Here is a 17,812-nt window from a genome sequence, read left to right as displayed (position 1 = left end):
GCAATGCCTCAAAAAACAATGCTCCCAACAGAAAAATGATGATGGGGATGCCGCCATCGTCGATTCGGATCCAAACCTAGAGTTTCGCCTGGAGGCAACAAACCAAAGAAGAGGGAGTGAGGTGCCGACACACCACAACAATGCCTCCAAGCAAGGGAACAAAACCACGAGTGTCATTACCGTTGGCACCGATCAGAGCTGAATAAGATTTTCATCTGTATCACTGCGCACCGACATTCGAAACCCATCGAAATAGGGTAACATCGTCCTTATTGGTTCACATTGCCGCTGCCACAACACCTTGCCATAGAAGCTGCCTATGAATAGTAGCACCGCCGTAAAAACAGTCGGCACTACCAAGCCGAGCACCTACCTCGCCGCCAGTACCTCCATGGTGTCCAACGGCCTCCGGGACCCGCCGACACCTCGCCTATCCGCAACCAACAAACCAGACCCCACAGGCCACCTAGATCCAGATCAGAAGGATCCAGGGCCCTAGGACACCGTCACCGAAACCTTGCCACGCCGTCAGGAGCACCACCAGACGAGGAGGGCCGGCGGTAGGGGAAAGCTAGGGTTACGTGCCTCTGGGAAAAACGTGAGGTGATACCTGGGGCCAGATTTGAAAATAAGTTCTCTGGGTCCCGTGAACGCATTAAGTTTGACGAAGGATTATATGTAGCACAAATAATACTTCCTCCGTTTGTTTTTATAAGAAGTTTCAGGCCGCATGCTTTGTAGTAGTATTGTTTTGAATAGTGTTTGAATGTTTAAAGCGTTTTATAAAAATAAACAGAGGTAGTAGGAGTATATCATTAGGGCGAGGTTGGGAATAGTAGGGCGCGTACGAACCGTTGTACATGGTACTCTAGCTAGCTTGCTTGCCTCTGACACACGATGTACGCTGCGAGTCGTGACCACCAACCGACATGTACGCGCGTTTTTCCTTACCGCATGATTAATAGTATAGCCAGCTGCTATAAGCCAGTGTCATGTCATATACATGTCCATCTTATAGTCAACATGTACAATAATAGATCAAACGAGTGTACTATTTTGTTATTATGTGACCCACCTTTCATTCTCACAAAGTACCTAGGAGCACGTGCTAGAGTTGGCTCTTCACGAAGAGCCCGCTTACCTTCTCCCTTCTATTTGTTTTCCTCCAACTAAGCAGAAATATACTAGTTTATTTCTTACAGCCCGCCGATTCAACTCTATTATACTTCTTCTTACCGGGACCTTCTGACATTTCACTCCTTTTCCAGTCCTCCGCTACACGAATTTATGCTGAATATCACCATCATATCGTACTCTCGGTTTACTAACGCGCAGTTAAATTACCAATACATGCAACGTGTTACTAGTAAACAGTCAACAGTGGCAGTGATGCCCTGCCATGCACAAGAAGAACCAGGTCAACCTTGCCTGCTGCAGGCCGCTGCAAGTCCGTAGGAGCACGTATGGTGGTACCAAAGGCAGGGCATCTTTCCAGCAGCTTTGACACGAATCCGGTCTACATGCACGACGGCGGCAGCCTTTCTCAGAGCGCAACTGTGCACCTGCAGCGCCGCAGCCTTTCCTCCCTCCCTTTGCCCCCCTCGCCCTGCCCTCGGAGCATGGAGAGGCCGGGAACGCGAAGCCAGTTCAAGCGAGAATCCATGGGGAAACGACGTAATCCAGGGCGGTTTCGCACTCCCAACGTTATCATTCTGCAATCCGCGGCCATGTGTGCATGGATAACCGAGATTTTTCAGAGCCGACCGAGTGCTTCTTCCTCCTACTCCTACCTTACAATCAACGCACAATCGAAAAATGGCTCATTGGACACAGTTTCATGCTCCCGAATGGGAAATTGATGTATGATCGAGACAAACGAAAATAATCACGGCGCAGCTGGTTAATGGCTTAATGCTACACTGGGTTTTAGCTGTTGAATGACTTGGCCTCATATTGACGAGCATACTAAGGGAAACGGGTTCCATAAGAACTCGCATTACACGATCCACTTAAAGCCAACGACAGATACTAATGATTTTCTAACACATGCAGCCGGGATGTAGTAGTACTCCTAAGTAAGCGCTTACTGCCATAGAAAATCTTAACCGATTAAACTGCAGAAAGAAAGAACACAGGACGATCGAGAATTCGAGCTTGACAGGTAGGGAAGTACACCCAGGATCCTAATAGACTCCCAAAACAGAAAGACAACCAAGAACATTCGTCAGCACCGTTGATTCACCGGGTCTCCTCCTCGGTGCGCCGAGCGGCGCCGGAGAGCGCGGCGACAAGGTTGAGGTGGTGGTGGTGGACCTGCGCCATCGGCATGTACGCGGCCTGCGCCTCCAGCGGCGAGAACCCCCACGTGTCCTGCCGCGGCGGCGCCTGCAGCGCCGCCCAGAAGGCCGACGTTGTAGCCCCCGCGCCGAAGGCTTCGTTCTCCTCCTCGCGCGGGCGCTTGCCGAGGAGGGTGTGTGGGTACGAGAAGGAGGAGGAGGAGGAGGTGGATGGCGCGGAGGAGGAGACGAAGGCGGCGGGGGTGGTGCCGGTCCCCGTGGCGGCGAGGATCGAGGGCTCCGCCTGCCGGAGCAGCCACTCGATGGTCTGGCCGTCGGACTTGAGCCCCAGCTCGCGCGTGAGCTGGAACACGCGCGCGGCGCACACGATCGGCATGCGCACGCGCCGACCGCGCCCGTTCACCTTGCTGTGCCGGTCCTTCACGCTGCCACCAGCCTTCTTGCTCGCCGCCGGAGCCAAGCCAGCGTCGGCGGAGGCGGCGGCGGGCGCCACCGTCATCGGTAGGTGCTGCTGGTAGACGTGGAAAGGGCTGGAGGCGGCGGCGATGTCGTGGGAGGTCATGGCGTCTGCTGACTGCTTCGCTCGCTGTACGTTGGAGGGAGTAGGGAGCGTGGGGGCGGTGATCCGGTGGGCTTTGTGAGGCTTTGAGGTGACGGGGTGGAGCGGGGACACGGCGGATAGGTTTATATAACAATTTTTCTAATTCACGTCTAGATGTTTTTTAAGGATGTCACATCTAAGCTCCCACACATATATAATGCAGCAATAAGAAATAAAAAAACTAGAAAAAAAATAGATCACAAACAGAGTGAACATCAGTTTAGATGTGACATAACTATGTCACATCTAGATGTGTTCTAGACAGACCCTTTATATAATGCGTCCGTTTGCTATTTGCGGAACTTCCGGTTAAACCGCGCTAGATTTTTCGAGTTTTCATATATTTTTTTCCAAATAAGTTTTCATATATGTTTGTGTATGTGCAATTGTAGTAGAATGTGTGTAATCATGCACTTCATCTATAAAAATATAAAGACACTACTAAGCAATTTTATACTCCCTCCATACCATAATGTAGTGCGCCCGCGTTTTCCGGGATCCAAGTTTAACCGTAAATTTAACCAACGAGACCGACTACGATGGGAGCAACAATTATATCACCGAATTCATATCAAAAATAGGAATTCAGTGATATAATTTTTATTCCCGCCGCAATGAGTCTCATTGGTTAAATTTACGGTCAAATTGAATTTTGAGAAACGCGAACGCACTACATTTTGAAATGAAGGGAGTAGTAAAATATGGAAGGGCATCTTCAAAGCAGACCCTCAAACCGTCCGTAACTGTTCGGATGGCACGGTCCCAACGTATTTAGCCGTCCAACACGGGCTGTATCGATCCACCGACTTGTCCGAACACACTTTTTCCTGCAAAGTCGTACAAATTTGGGGGGCTTTATGGGAGTCCAGACAGAAGCCACGTAAGACTCCGATACTCCCGGCCCACCCAAAACCCCTACCGGGCCTCGTGTGTCCATCCTCCCATCTTTCTCTGAATCCGTTCTTCTCTTATGCCTCTTGCCGCCGCTCCACCACCCCGGCCACCCCGCCACACCCTTGTCGGAACTCCACGACTCTAACTCCTCCGACGCTACACCCGGGCTCCAGGCGCTTCTCCTCCACTGTCGTTCCATGCCTCTCCTTCGCCCGCCGCACAAGTACCATCCGCCCCTACGGTACTCACCAGGCCCGATAATTGTTCGGTGAAATGCACTTGCTCATTTTTTGTCCCTTATTCTTTGAAGCAATGGATTTGGATATGGAGTACATATATGAGCACTTTGTTGATTTGTCCGACAACTCGTCCGATGAGGATGACTGCACGGATGAGACACCGATGATGCAGGCGGTCCTTGCAGAAGCGAAGCATGTGAAAGAGCATGTTCTCAGTTTCAAGGGCCGTCGAGTGCTCAACCACAACATGCCCCCGATGATCGTCAAAGATGCTGCCACAGGGAGAGGATGCTGCCGTAGGTCTTGAATTTGAGAACATAGGTGATTCTATCGTACTTCCTGACCAGAATCTGGCCACATTTGATGAGTTTGTTCAAACGCATCAACAAACTCACGAGCAATTGAATGGAGATCTGATTTAGCATATGTGGGCGGTTAAAAGGGACAACATTGTTGGAGTGTAATATTTAAATTACAACTACTGCTGCATTTGAATATATTTTTAGCTAAACTGAAACTAGATATGCGGCTATTTTGAGCGTGCAAATGTATGCAGTTTTTATTTCAAAAATTGAGGACGAATGTATGCGGCTAGCTTTGGACGGCCGGCTCTCGCAACGGTGTCAGCGGACAAATGCGATGTCTGGTTTGCGAGTCAAAGTTAGACATACCCTAATAATGTACTCCCTCTGTATGCACTCCCTCGATAAACTAATATAAGATGTTTTACATCACTATCATCTAAAACGAACCATTGATTGGCTTCGATTCTTGTCGAGCCAGAGAGAAAACAAAGAATTGATATACAGATGGACATTCGAAAGGGTGGTGGAGTATTATCAAAAAAGTGGGTCAAGGGCGTTTTGGATCTCGGCCTCCATTAAGGTCGATTTTTTAAAAAAATTCAAAATTTTTGACAAGGATATGAGGTGTGTGTGTAAAATTTCAGGATAAAATATGTTAAAATGTGACATGTACAAAAAAGACAAGTTCATGGTTTGGGAGTGAATAATATCATCACGTGTAAAAAGCCTCTTCTTTTGCGCAGCCCTCATTTCAACGCATTTCGTTCTGAAAATTTACACACTTGTGCATTATGCCTTCATGTATATCTGTATATTTTTCAGAATTCTTTAAGATGTAAAAATATGAATTTTCGTAAATTTTGAATTTTACATTTGGAGGCCTCCATGGAGCTCGGCCTCCAAAAGAAATTTATGTAGAGTATAAATCTTGTGAGGTTCATTGTTCATCTTGTATTTTCTTACATTTAACTTTTTCTAGCCGTTCTTGTATCATTCTAATAACATTTGTGCTTCTTGGTTAAAAAACATCAACATATTTACCCAAAAAAAACATCAGCATGATTCAAGCCTCACAAATGCCACAACCTCCTAGAAAAAATAGACAGTTGTAGAGTAGGTGTACCCCTTGCCTACCATGCACTCTAGAATTTAGATATTGTTGACATTTTTCCCTATTTAAGCAACTCACACCTCATATTTGTTTTGTAAACAACAGAAGATCATTTGAAAGATTTAGAAAAGTAAAAAAGATAGAGCAAATAAATATAAATACATAGTGAATTTGCGGAAGAGCTTAATAAATTATTTTTGTAACAAATGAAAAATATGAGGCAAAAATAACAACTCCCTATGCACAATACAATGTACGACTTAATACAATTCTTACGAGGTTGGGCTAAGAATGCGAGCAGAATATATAAAGTGGAAAAATGAGAGGCTCCTTAGATTAGTAGAATGCGTTGCTAAAGGGGAGGCTGAAGCGAGCTTGGCTGAACTTTTGAGAGAGAGGAAGAGATCAAATGGGCCCAACATGCTAAAGTGAAATATGTTTGATTGGGTGATAATAATACAAGTTTTTCCACTTGACCCCCAACGAAAAAACCAAAAACAAAGATTTTTCATCTTGAATAGGATGAGAGAGCCACCGTTGGCCAGGAAAAGCTTAAGTCGTGTATCTCTATTTTCAAGGAAGTTGTTTGGGTCTCTGGTGTCTAAGTTTGTGCCGATGAAAGAAAACACCTCAAAGGATATACCACAACTCTATCCGGAAGAAAGTACTGTATTGACGACACCTTTCATGGAGAAGGCGGTATATGGTGCCATCTTATAGATAAAAATAAATAATACACATGGTACCATATGGGTTCTCGATGGAGTTTTATTGAATATGTTGGAGGGGGGGGGGAGGTTAAGGTGAAAGAAATATGCCCTAGAGGCAATAATAAACTTGTTATTTTATATTTCCTTATATCATGATAAATGTTTATTATTCATGCTAGAATTGTATTAACCGGAAACTTGATACATGTGTGGATACATAGACAAAACACCGTGTCCCTAGTAAGCCTCTACTAGACTAGCTCGTTAATCAAAGATGGTTAAGTTTTCTAACCATAGACATGCGTTGTCATTTGATGAACGGGGTCACATCATTAGGAGAATGATGTGATGGACAAGACCCATCCGTTAGCTTAGCATATTGATCGTTCAGTTTTATTGCAATTGCTTTCTTCATATCAAAATATCAAATACATATTCCTTCGACTATGAGATTATGCAACTCCCGGATACCGGATGAATACCTTGTGTGCTAATAAACGTCACAACATAACCGGGTGATTATAAAGATGCTCTACAGGTATCTTCGAAGGTGTTTGTTGGGTTGGCATAGATCGAGATTAGGATTTGTCACTCCGAGTATCGAAGAGGTATTTCTAGGCCCTCTCGGTATGCACATCATAAGAAGCCTTGCAAGCAAAGTGACTAATGAGTTAGTTACAAGATGATGCATTACAGAATGAGTAAAGAGACTTGCCGGTAACGAGATTGAACTAGGTATGTGGATACCGACGATCGAATCTCGGGCAAGTAACATACCGATGGACAAAGGGAATAAAGTTTGTTGTCATAACGGTTTGACCGATAAGGATCATCGTAGAATATGTAGGAGCCAATATGAGCATCCAGGTTCCGCTATTGGTTATTGACCGGAGAGTTGTCTCGGTCATGTCTACATAGTTCTCGAACCCATAGGGTCCGCACGCTTAAAGTTCGATGACGATTTTGTATTATATGAGTTATGTGATTTGGTGCCGGAGTCCCGAATGAAATCACGAACATGACGAGGAGTCTCGAAATGGTCGAGAGGTAAAGATTAATATATAGGACGATAGTATTCGGACACCGGAAGTGTTCCAGACTGTATCGGGTAATTATCGGAGTGCCGGGGGGGGGGGGGAGGGGGTTACCGGAACCCCCGGGGGGAAGATATGGGCCATAAGAGGGGAGCACACCAGCCCACAAGGGGTGGCGCACCCCCCTTAGGCATGTGGCCGAACTGGAGAAGTAGGAGAGGGGGTTCGGCCCCCTTCCTTTCTTCTCCGGCGGGAAAAGAAAAGAGGGGGGGGGGGGGGCGCCCCTTGGCTGCCTCTCCTCCCCTCCCACCTATATATATTGAAGGAAATATGCCCTAGAGGCAATAATAAAGTTGTTATTTATATTTCCTTATATCATGATAAATGTTTATTATTCATGCTAGAATTGTATTAACCGGAAACTTAGTACATGTGTGAATACATAGACAAAACAGAGTGTCCCTAGTATGTCTCTACTTGACTAGCTCGTTAATCAAAGATTGTTAAGTTTCCTAAACATAGACATGTGTTGTCATTTGATGAACGGGATCACATCATTAGAGAATGATGTGATGGACAAGACCCACCCGTTAGCTTAGCATAAATGATCGTTTAGTTTTATTGCTATTGCTTTCATCATGACTTATACATGTTCCTATGACTATGAGATTATGCAACTCCCGAATACCGCAGGAACACTTAGTGTGCTATCAAACGTCACAACGTAACTGGGTGATTATAAAGATGCTCTACAGGTGTCTCCGATGGTGTTTGTTGAGTTGGCATAGATCGAGATTAGGATTTTTCACTCTATGTATCGGAGAGGTATCTCTGGGCTCTCTCGGTAATGCTCATCACTATAAGCCTTGCAAGCAATGTGACTAATGAGTTAGTTGCGAGATGATGCATTATGGAACGAGTAAAGAGACTTGCCGGTAACGATATTGAACTAGGTATGATGACACTGACGACCGAATCTCGGGCAAGTAACATACCGATAACAAAGGACGTTGTTATGCTGTTTGACCGATAAAGATCTTCGTAGAATATGTAGGAGCCAATATGAGCATCCAGGTTCCGCTATTGGTTATTGACCGGAGATGTGTCTCGGTCATGTCTACATAGTTCTCGAACCCGTAGAGTTCGCACGCTTAACGTTCGATGACGATTGGTATTATGAGTTTATGTGATTTGATGTACCGAAGGTTGTTCGGAGTCCCGGATGAGATCATGGACGTGACGAGGAGTCTCGAAATGGTCGAGACGTAAAGATCGATATATTGGAAGGCTATATTTGGACATCGGAAAGGTTCTGAGTGGTTCGGGTATTTTTCGGAGTACCGGAGAGTTACGGGAATTCGCCGGGGGAAGTAGTGGGCCTTAATGGGCCATACAGGGAAGGAGAAAGGGGCCTCAAGGGGTGGCCGCGCGCCCCCCTATGGCAAGTCCGAATTGGACTAGGGAGGGGGCGGCGCCCCGCTCTCTTTCCTTCTCCCCTCTTGGAAAAGGAAGGGGACTCCAACTAGAATTGGGAATCTTAGTTGGACTCCCCCTATAGGAGCGCCCTCCTAGGCCGACCTCCTCTTCCCCCCTCCTTTATATACGTGGGCAAGGGGTACCCCAAAGACACACAAGTTGATTTCTTAGCCGTGTGCGGTGCCCCCTCCACAGATTTCCACCTCGGTCATATTGTCGTAGTGCTCCTGCGTTGGTAACTTCATCATCACCGTCACCACGACGTCGTGCTAGGAAACTCTCCCTCGGCCTCAGTTGGATCTAGAGTTCGAGGGACGTCACCGAGCTGAACGTGTGCAGATCGCGGAGGTGCAGTGCGTTCGGTACTTGATCGGTTGGATCGCGAAGACGTTCGACTACATCAACTGCGTTACTTAACGCTTCCGCTTTCGGTCTACGAGGGTATGTGGACACACTCTACCCGCTCGTTGCTATGCTTCTCCTAGCTAAATCTTGCGTGATCGTAGGAATTTTTTTGAAATACTACGTTCCCCAAAAGTGGCATCCGAGCCAGGTCTATGCTAGATGTTATATGCACGAGAAGAACACAAAGAGTTGTGGGCGATAATAGTCATACTGCTTACCAGCATGTCATACTTTGATTCGGCGGTATTGTTGGATGAAGCGGCCCAGATCGACATTACATGACCGCGTTCATGAGACTGGTTCTACCGCCGTGCTTCGCACACAGGTGGCTAGTGGGTGTCTGTTTCTCCAACTTTAGTTGAATCGAGTGTGACTACACCCGGTCCTTGTTGAAGGTTAACACATCACACTTGACGAAAAATCGTTGTGGTTTTGATGCGTAGGTAAGAACGGTTCTTGCTAGAAGCCCGTAGTAGCCATGTAAAACTTGCAACAACAAAGTAGAGGACGTCTAACTTGTTTTTGCAGGGCTTGTTGTGATGTGATATGGTCAAGACATGATGATATATAAATTGTTGTATGAGATGATCATGTTTTGTAACAGTTATCGGCAACTGGCAGGAACCTTATGGTTGTCGCTTTATTGTATGAAATGTAATTGCTATGTAATTGCTTTACTTTATCACTAAGCGGTAGCGATAGTCGCAGAAGAAACAGTTGGCGAGACGACAACGATGCTTCGTTGAAGATCAAGGTGTCAAGCCGGTGACGATGGTGATCATGACGGTGCTTTGGAGATGGAGATCAAAGGCACAAGATGATGATGGCCATATCATATCACTTATTTTGATTGCATGTGATGTTTATCTTTTATGCATCTTATTTTGCTTAGTACGGCGGTAGCATTATAAGATGATCTTTCACTAAATTTCAAGGTATAAGTGTTCTCTCTGAGTATGCACCGTTGCGAAAGTTCGTCGTGCGAAGACACGACGTGATGATCGGGTGTGATAAGCTCTATGTTCACATACAACGTGTGCAAGCCAGTTTTGCACACGCATAATACTCGGGTTAAACTTGACGAGCCTAGCATATGCAGATATGGCCTCGGAACACTGAGACCGAAAGGTCGAGCGTGAATCATATAGTAGATATGATCAACATAGTGATGTTCACCATTGAAAACTACTCTATCTCACGTGATGATCAGACATGGTTTAGTTGATATGGATCACGTGATCACTTAGATGATTAGAGGGATGTCTATCTAAGTGCGAGTTCTTAAGTAATATGATTAATTGAACTTAAATTTATCATGAATTTGTCCTGATAGTATTTGCATATATATGTTGTAGATCAATTGCTCGCGTATAGCTTCCCCGTTTTATTTATGATATGTTCCTAGAGAAAACTAAGTTGAAAGTTGATAGTAGCAATGATGCGGACTAGGTACGTGATCTGAGGATTATCCTCATTGCTGCACAGAAGAATTATGTCCTTGATGCACCGCTAGGCGACGGACATATTGCAGGAGCAGATACAGACGTTATGAACGTTTGACAAGCTCAGTATGATAACTACTTGATAGTTTAGTGCGCCATGTTTTACGGCTTAGAATCGGGACTTCAAAAACGTTTTGAACGCCACAGAGCATATAAGATGTTCCAAAAACTAAAATTGGTATTTCAAACTCATGCCCGAGTCGAGAGGTATGAGACATCTGACAAGTACTTTGCCTACAAAATGGAGGAGAATAACTCAACCAGTGAGATGTGCTCAGATTGTCTGAGTACTACAGCCGCTTGAATCAAGTGGGAGTTAATCTTCCAGATAAAACAGTGATTGACAGAGTTCTCTAGTCACTATCACCAAGTTACTGGAACTTCATAATGAACTATAATATGCAAGGGATGACGAAAACGGTTCCCGAGCTCTTCCTGATGCTGAAATTGACGAACGTAGAAATCAAGAAAAGAATCAAATATTGATGGTTGACAAGACCACTAGTTTCAAGTAAAAAGGCAAGGGAAAGAAAGGGAACTTCAAGAAGAATGGAAAGCAAGTTGCCACTCCCATGAAGAAGCCCAAAGCTAGACCCAAGACTGAAACTGAGTGCTTCTACTGCGAAGGAAATGGTCACTGGAAGCGAAACTGCCCCAAATACTCGGCGGATAAGAAGGATGACAAAGTGAACAAAAGTATATATGATATACATGTTATTGATGTGTACTTTACAAGTGTTCATAGTAGCCCCTAGGTATTTGATACTGGTTCAGTTGCTATGATTAGTAACTCGAAACAGGAGTTACAAAATGAACAAAGACTAGTTGAGGGCAAGGTGACGATGTGTGTTGGAAATGATTCCAAGGTTGATAAGATCACCATCGCACACTCCCTTTACCTTCAAGATTAGTGTTGAACCTAAAATAAATGTTATTTGGTGTTTGCGTTGAGCATAATATGATTGGATCATGTTTATTGCAATACGGTTATTCATTTAAGTCAAAGAATAATTGTTATTCTGTTTACATGAATAAAACCTTCTGTAGTCATACACCCAAGGTGAATGGTTTATTGAATCTCGATCGTACTAATACACATATTCATAATATTGATGCCAAAAGCTGCAAAGTTGATAATGATAGTGCAACATATCTGTGGCACTACCGTTTAGGTCATATTGGTGTAAAGCGCATGAAGAAACTCCATGCTGATGGGCTTTTGGAATCACTTGATTATGAATCACTTGATGCTTGCGAACCATGCCTCATGGGCAAGATGATTAAAACTCCGTTCTCCGAAACAATGGAGCGAGCAACTGACTTATCGGAAATAATACATACTGATGTATGCGATCCGATGAGTGTTGAGGCGCGCGGCGGGTATCGTTATTTTTCTGACCTTCACAGATAATTTGAGTAGACATGGGTATATCTACTTGATGAAACATAAGTCTGAAACATTTGAAAAGTTCAAAGAATTTCGGAGTGAAGTGGAAAATCATTGTAACAAGAAAATAAAGTTTCTATGATCTGATCGCGGAGACGAATATTTGAGTTACGAGTTTGGTCTTCATTTGAAACAATGTGGAATATTTTCGCAACTCACGCCACCTGGAACACCACAACTTAATGGTGTGTCCGAACATCATAACCGTACTTCATTAGATATGGTGCAATCTATGATGTCTCTTACCGATTTATCACTATCGTTTTGGGGTTATGCATTACAGACATCTGCATTCACGTTAAATAGGGCACCATCTAAACCCGTCGAGACGACACCATATGAACTGTGGTTTGGCAAGAAACCCAAGTTGTCGTTTCTTAGAATTTGGGGATGCGAAGCTTATGTGAAAAAGCTTCAACCTGATAAGCTCGAACCCAAATCAGAGAAATATGTCTTCATAGGATACCGAAAAGAAACTGTTGGGTACACCTTCTATCACAGATCCGAAGGCAAGATCTTTGTTGCTAAGACTGGATCCTTTCTAGAGAAGGTGTCTCTCTTGAAAGAAGTGAGTGGGAGGAAAGTAGAACTTGATGAGGTAGTTGTACCTTCTCCCTTATTGGAAAGTAGTTCATCACAGAAATCAGTTCCAGTGATTCCTACACCAATTAGTGAGGAAGCTAATGATGATGATCATGAAACTTCTGATCAAGTTACTACTGAACCTCGTATGTCAACCAAAGTAAGATCCACACCAGAGTGGTACGGTAATCCTGTTCTGGAGGTCATGTTACTTGACCATGACAAACCTACGAACTATGAGGAAGCGAAGATGAGCCCAGATTCCGCGAAATGGCTTGAGGCCATGAAATCTGAGATGGGATCCATGTATGAGAACAAAGTATGGACTTTGATTGACTTGCCCGATGATCGGCTAGCCATTGAGAATAAATGGATCTTCAAGAGGAAGACGGACGCTGATAGTAGTGTTACTATCTACAAAGCTCGAATTGTCGCAAAAAGTTTTCGACAAGTTCAACGTGTTGACTACGATAAGATTTTCTCACTCGTAGACGTGCTTAAGTCTGTCCGAATCATGTTAGCAATTGCCACGTTTTATGACATCTGACAAATGGATGTTAAAACTACATTCCTTAATGGATTTCTTAAAGAAGAGTTGTATATGATACAAACAGAAGGTTTTGTCAATCCTAAAGGTGCTAACAAAAAGTGCAAGCTCCAGCGATCCATCTATGAACTGGTGCAAGCATCTCGGAGTTGTAATATACGCTTTGATAAGTTGATCAAAGCATATAGTTTTATACAGACTTGCGGTGAAGCCTGTATTTATAAGAAAGTGAGTGGGAGCACTACAGTCTTTCTGATAAGTATATATGAATGACATATTGTTGATTGGAAATGATGTAGAATTTTATGGAAAGAATAAAGGAGTGTTTGAAAGGAGTTTTTCAAAGAAAGACCTCGGTGAAGCTGCTTACATATTGGGCATCAAGATCTATAGAGATAGACCAAGACGCTTGATAAGATTTTTCAATGAGTACATACCTTGACAAATTTTTTGAAGTAGTTCAAAATGGAACAGTCAAAGAAGGAGTTCTTGCCTGTATTGCAAGGTGTAAAGTTGAGTAAGACTCAAAAAACGACCACGGCAGAAAATAGAAAGAGAATGAAAGTCATTCCCTATGCCTCAGTCATAGGTTCTATAAAGTATGCTATGTTGTGTACCAGACCTATTGTGTACCTCACCGTGAGTTTGGCAAGAGGGTACAGTAGTGATCCAGGAGTGGATCACTGAATAGCGGTCAAACTTATCCTTAGTGGAATAAGGAAATCTTTCTCGGTTATGGAGGTGACAAAGAGTTCTTCGTAAAGAGTTACGTCGATGCAAGCTTTGACACCGATCTGGATGACTCTAAGTCTCGATCTAGATACATATTGAAAGTGGGAGCGATTAGCTAGAGTAGCCCTGTACAGAGCATTGTAGACATAGAGAATTTACAAAATACATACGGCTCTGATTGTGGCAGACCCGTTGACTAAACTTCTCTCACAAGCAAAACATGATCACACTTTGGGAGTTAATCACATGGCAATGTGAACTAGATTATTGACTCTAGTAAACCCTTTGGGTATTAGCCACATGGAGATGTGAACTAATCACATAAAGATGTGAACTATTGGTGTTAAATCATATGATGATGTGAACTAGATTATTGACTCTAGTGCAAGTGGGAGACTGGAGAAAATGTGCCCTAGAGGCAATAATAAAGTTGTTATTTATATTTCCTTATATCATGATAAATGTTTATTATTCATGCTAGAATTGTATTAACCGAAAACTTAGTACATGTGTGAATACATAGACAAAACAGAGTGTCCCTAGTATGCCTCTACTTGACTAGCTCATTAATCAAAGATGGTTAGGTTTCATAACCATAGACATGTGTTATCATTTGATGAACGGGATCACATCATTAGAGAATGATGTGATGGACAAGACCCATCCGTTAGCTTAGCATAAATGATCGTTTAGTTTTATTGCTATTGCTTTCTTCATGACTTATACATGTTCCTATGACTATGAGATTATGCAACTCCCGAATACTGGAGGAGCACTTAGTGTGCTATCAAACGTCACAACATAACTGGGTGATTATAAAGATGCTCTACAGGTGTCTCCGATGGTGTTTGTTGAGTTGGCATAGATCGAGATTAGGATTTGTCACTCCGTGTATCAGAGAGGTAACTCTGGGTCCTCTCGGTAATGCTCATCACTATAAGACTTGCAAGCAATGTGACTAATGAGTTAGTGGTGAGATGATGCATTACGGAACGAGTAAAGATACTTGCCGGTAACGAGATTGAACTATGTATGATGATACCGACGATCGAATCTCGGGCAAGTAACATACCGATGACAAAGGGAACGACGTATGTTGTTATGCGGTTTGACCGATAAAGATCTTCGTAGAATATGTAGGATCCAATATGAGCATCCAGGTTCCGCTATTGGTTATTGACCGGAGATGTGTCTCGGTCATGTCTACATAGTTCTCGAACCCGTAGGGTCTGCACGCTTAACGTTCGATGACGATTGGTATTATGAGTTTATGTGATTTGATGTACCGAAGGTTGTTCGGAGTCCCGGATGAGATCACGGACGTGACGAGAAGTCTCGAAATGATCGAGACGTAAAGATCGATATATTGGAAGGCTATATTCGGACATCGGAAAGGTTCTGAGTGGTTCGGGTATTTTTGGAGTACCGGAGAGTTACGGGAATTCGCCGGGGGAAGTAGTGGGCCTTAATGGGCCAGACACGAAAGGAGAAAGGGGCCTCAAGGGGTGGCCGCGCCCCCCCCCCATGGCAAGTCGAACTGGACTAGGGAGGGGGCGGCACCCCCTCTCTTTCCTTCTCCCTCTCCTACTCCTTTCCTCTCTCCCCTCTTGGAAAAAGAAGGGGACTCCAACTAGGATTGGGAATCCTAGTTGGACTCCCCCTATAGGCGCGCCCCTCCTAGGCCGGCCTCCTCTTCCCCCTCCTTTATATACATGGGCAAGAGGCACCCCAAAGACACACAAGTTGATTTCTTAGTTGTGTGCGGTGCCCCCTCCACAGATTTCCACCCCAGTCATATTGTCGTAGTGCTTAGGCGAAGCCCTGCGTCGGTAACTTCATCATCACCGTCACCACGCCGTCGTGCTGACGAAACTCTCCCTCGGCCTCAGCTGGATCTAGAGTTCGAGGGAAGTCACCGAGCTGAATGTGTGCAGATCGCGGAGGTGCCGTGCATTCGGTACTTGATTGGTTGGATCGCGAAGACGTTCGACTACATCAACCGCGTTACTTAACGCTTCCGCTTTCGGTCTACGAGGGTACGTGGACACACTCTCCCCGCTCGTTGCTATGCTTCTCCCAGATAGATCTTGCGTGATTGTAGGACATTTTTTGAAATACTACGTTCCCCAACATATATGTGGAGAGGGGGGCGCCTAGAACACACAACATCAATTGTTAGCCATGTGCGACGCCCCCTCTCCACAGTTTACAGCCCCAGTCATATTCTCGCGGTGCTTAGACGAAGCCCTGCGCGGATCACTTCACCATCACCGTCACCACGCCGTCGTGCTGAGGGAACTCATCTACTTCCTCGACACCTTGCTGGATCAAGAGGATGAGGGACGTTATCGAGCTGAACGTGTGCAGAACTCGGAGGTGCCGTACATTCGGTGCTTGATCGGTCGGATCTAGAAGAAGTTCGACTACATCAACCGCGTTGTGAAAACGCTTTCGCTTTCGGTCTACGAAGGTACGTAGACACACTCTCCCCCTCGTTGCTATGCATCTCCTAGATAGATCTTGCGTGATTGTAGGACATTTTTTGAAATACTACGTTCCCCAACATATATGTGGAGAGGGGGGCGCCTAGAACACACAACATCAATTGTTAGCCATGTGCGACGCCCCCTCTCCACAGTTTACAGCCCCAGTCATATTCTCGCGGTGCTTAGACGAAGCCCTGCGCGGATCACTTCACCATCACCGTCACCACGCCGTCGTGCTGAGGGAACTCATCTACTTCCTCGACACCTTGCTGGATCAAGAGGATGAGGGACGTTATCGAGCTGAACGTGTGCAGAACTCGGAGGTGCCGTACATTCGGTGCTTGATCGGTCGGATCTAGAAGAAGTTCGACTACATCAACCGCGTTGTGAAAACGCTTTCGCTTTCGGTCTACGAAGGTACGTAGACACACTCTCCCCCTCGTTGCTATGCATCTCCTAGATAGATCTTGCGTGAGCGTAAGATTTTTTTTTAAAATTGCATGCTACGTTTCCAACATAAGGGAGATTTGATGCCAATATTTTGGGACTTATGCATTGCTGAACTCCAGTTGTTTAAGCTCAACTTCAAGACGACCACTCTACTCTACTTTCTAAGAAGGAAGAGGTTGTGCAGATTGAATAATTCCGTCCTATGTGTTTACTCATTGTAATCTTTCAAAAAAAACTACCAAACTGGGTACAAATAGACCAATGGCCATTGTTCATCCTACTCGGTCTGCTTTCATGCATGGACGTCATATCCTGGAGGAGGTGGTTGTCCTGGATGCAACGGTCCATGAGCTTCACTTGATGAAACTCGGTGGAGTTATCTTTAAAGTGAACTTTGAAAAAGGCTATGGTAAACTTAAGTGGCCTTTCTTACAATAAGTTCTAAAAATGAATGGTTTTGACCCTGCTTGGCGACAACATGTTCGTTCCTTTGTTCAGGCTGACGTTGTGGGGACGAGTGAATGATTATACGAGGCACTAGTTCCAGACCATGAAAGGATTGGACATGAGTAAGACAGTTAATATGAAACCTGTCCTACGCCTTTGCGAGTAATTGTTCGGGCTTAAAATAAACTTCCACAAAAGCCGAATATTCTACCTTTGGTGCGCCAAAGAGGAAGAAAATCAGTATAAACAAGTGTTCGGTTGTGAGATTGGTAATAAGTTCCCGTTCACCTATTCCGGGATACCAATTCACTATCGTAAACCTACAAATAAAGTGGAAGGGTATAAAGCACATGTTTGCAAAGAAGCTCAGTTGTTGGAAATGTAAACTAATGTATTATAGTGGACGGTTGGTACTTGTTAATTTGTTGCTCACTAGTCTATATATGTTCATGCTTTTGTCCTTTGATGGACCGAAAGGGTGTGGATAAGACTAGATCTTCACAAGCCCAAATTCTTTTGGTAGACCGATAAACAATAAGAACAATTG

General features: G+C 44.5%; 1 protein-coding gene across 1 annotated transcript; it reads right to left on the bottom strand.

Annotated features, from left to right (window-relative positions):
• Positions 1-1,833: 1,833 nt before the first annotated feature.
• On the bottom strand, positions 1,834-2,972 carry LOC109731797 (transcription factor TCP7). The gene has a single exon (XM_020290967.4). It carries the CDS (start codon positions 2,857-2,859, stop codon positions 2,239-2,241), a length of 621 nt encoding a protein of 206 aa, XP_020146556.1. The 5' UTR covers positions 2,860-2,972; the 3' UTR covers positions 1,834-2,238.
• Between the last annotated feature and the right edge of the window lie 14,840 nt (positions 2,973-17,812).

Source organism: Aegilops tauschii, chromosome 6 (assembly GCF_002575655.3).
Source record: "Aegilops tauschii subsp. strangulata cultivar AL8/78 chromosome 6, Aet v6.0, whole genome shotgun sequence".
Taxonomy (NCBI): domain Eukaryota; kingdom Viridiplantae; phylum Streptophyta; class Magnoliopsida; order Poales; family Poaceae; genus Aegilops; species Aegilops tauschii.
The sequence above is the reverse complement of the archived record's forward strand: the minus strand, read 5'-3'. Positions and strand labels throughout refer to the sequence as shown.

Coding starts and splice junctions, on each gene's coding strand:
- LOC109731797 (XM_020290967.4), bottom strand. CDS start 2,859: ATGACCTCCCACGACATCGCCGCCGCCTCCAGCCCTTTCCACGTCTAC.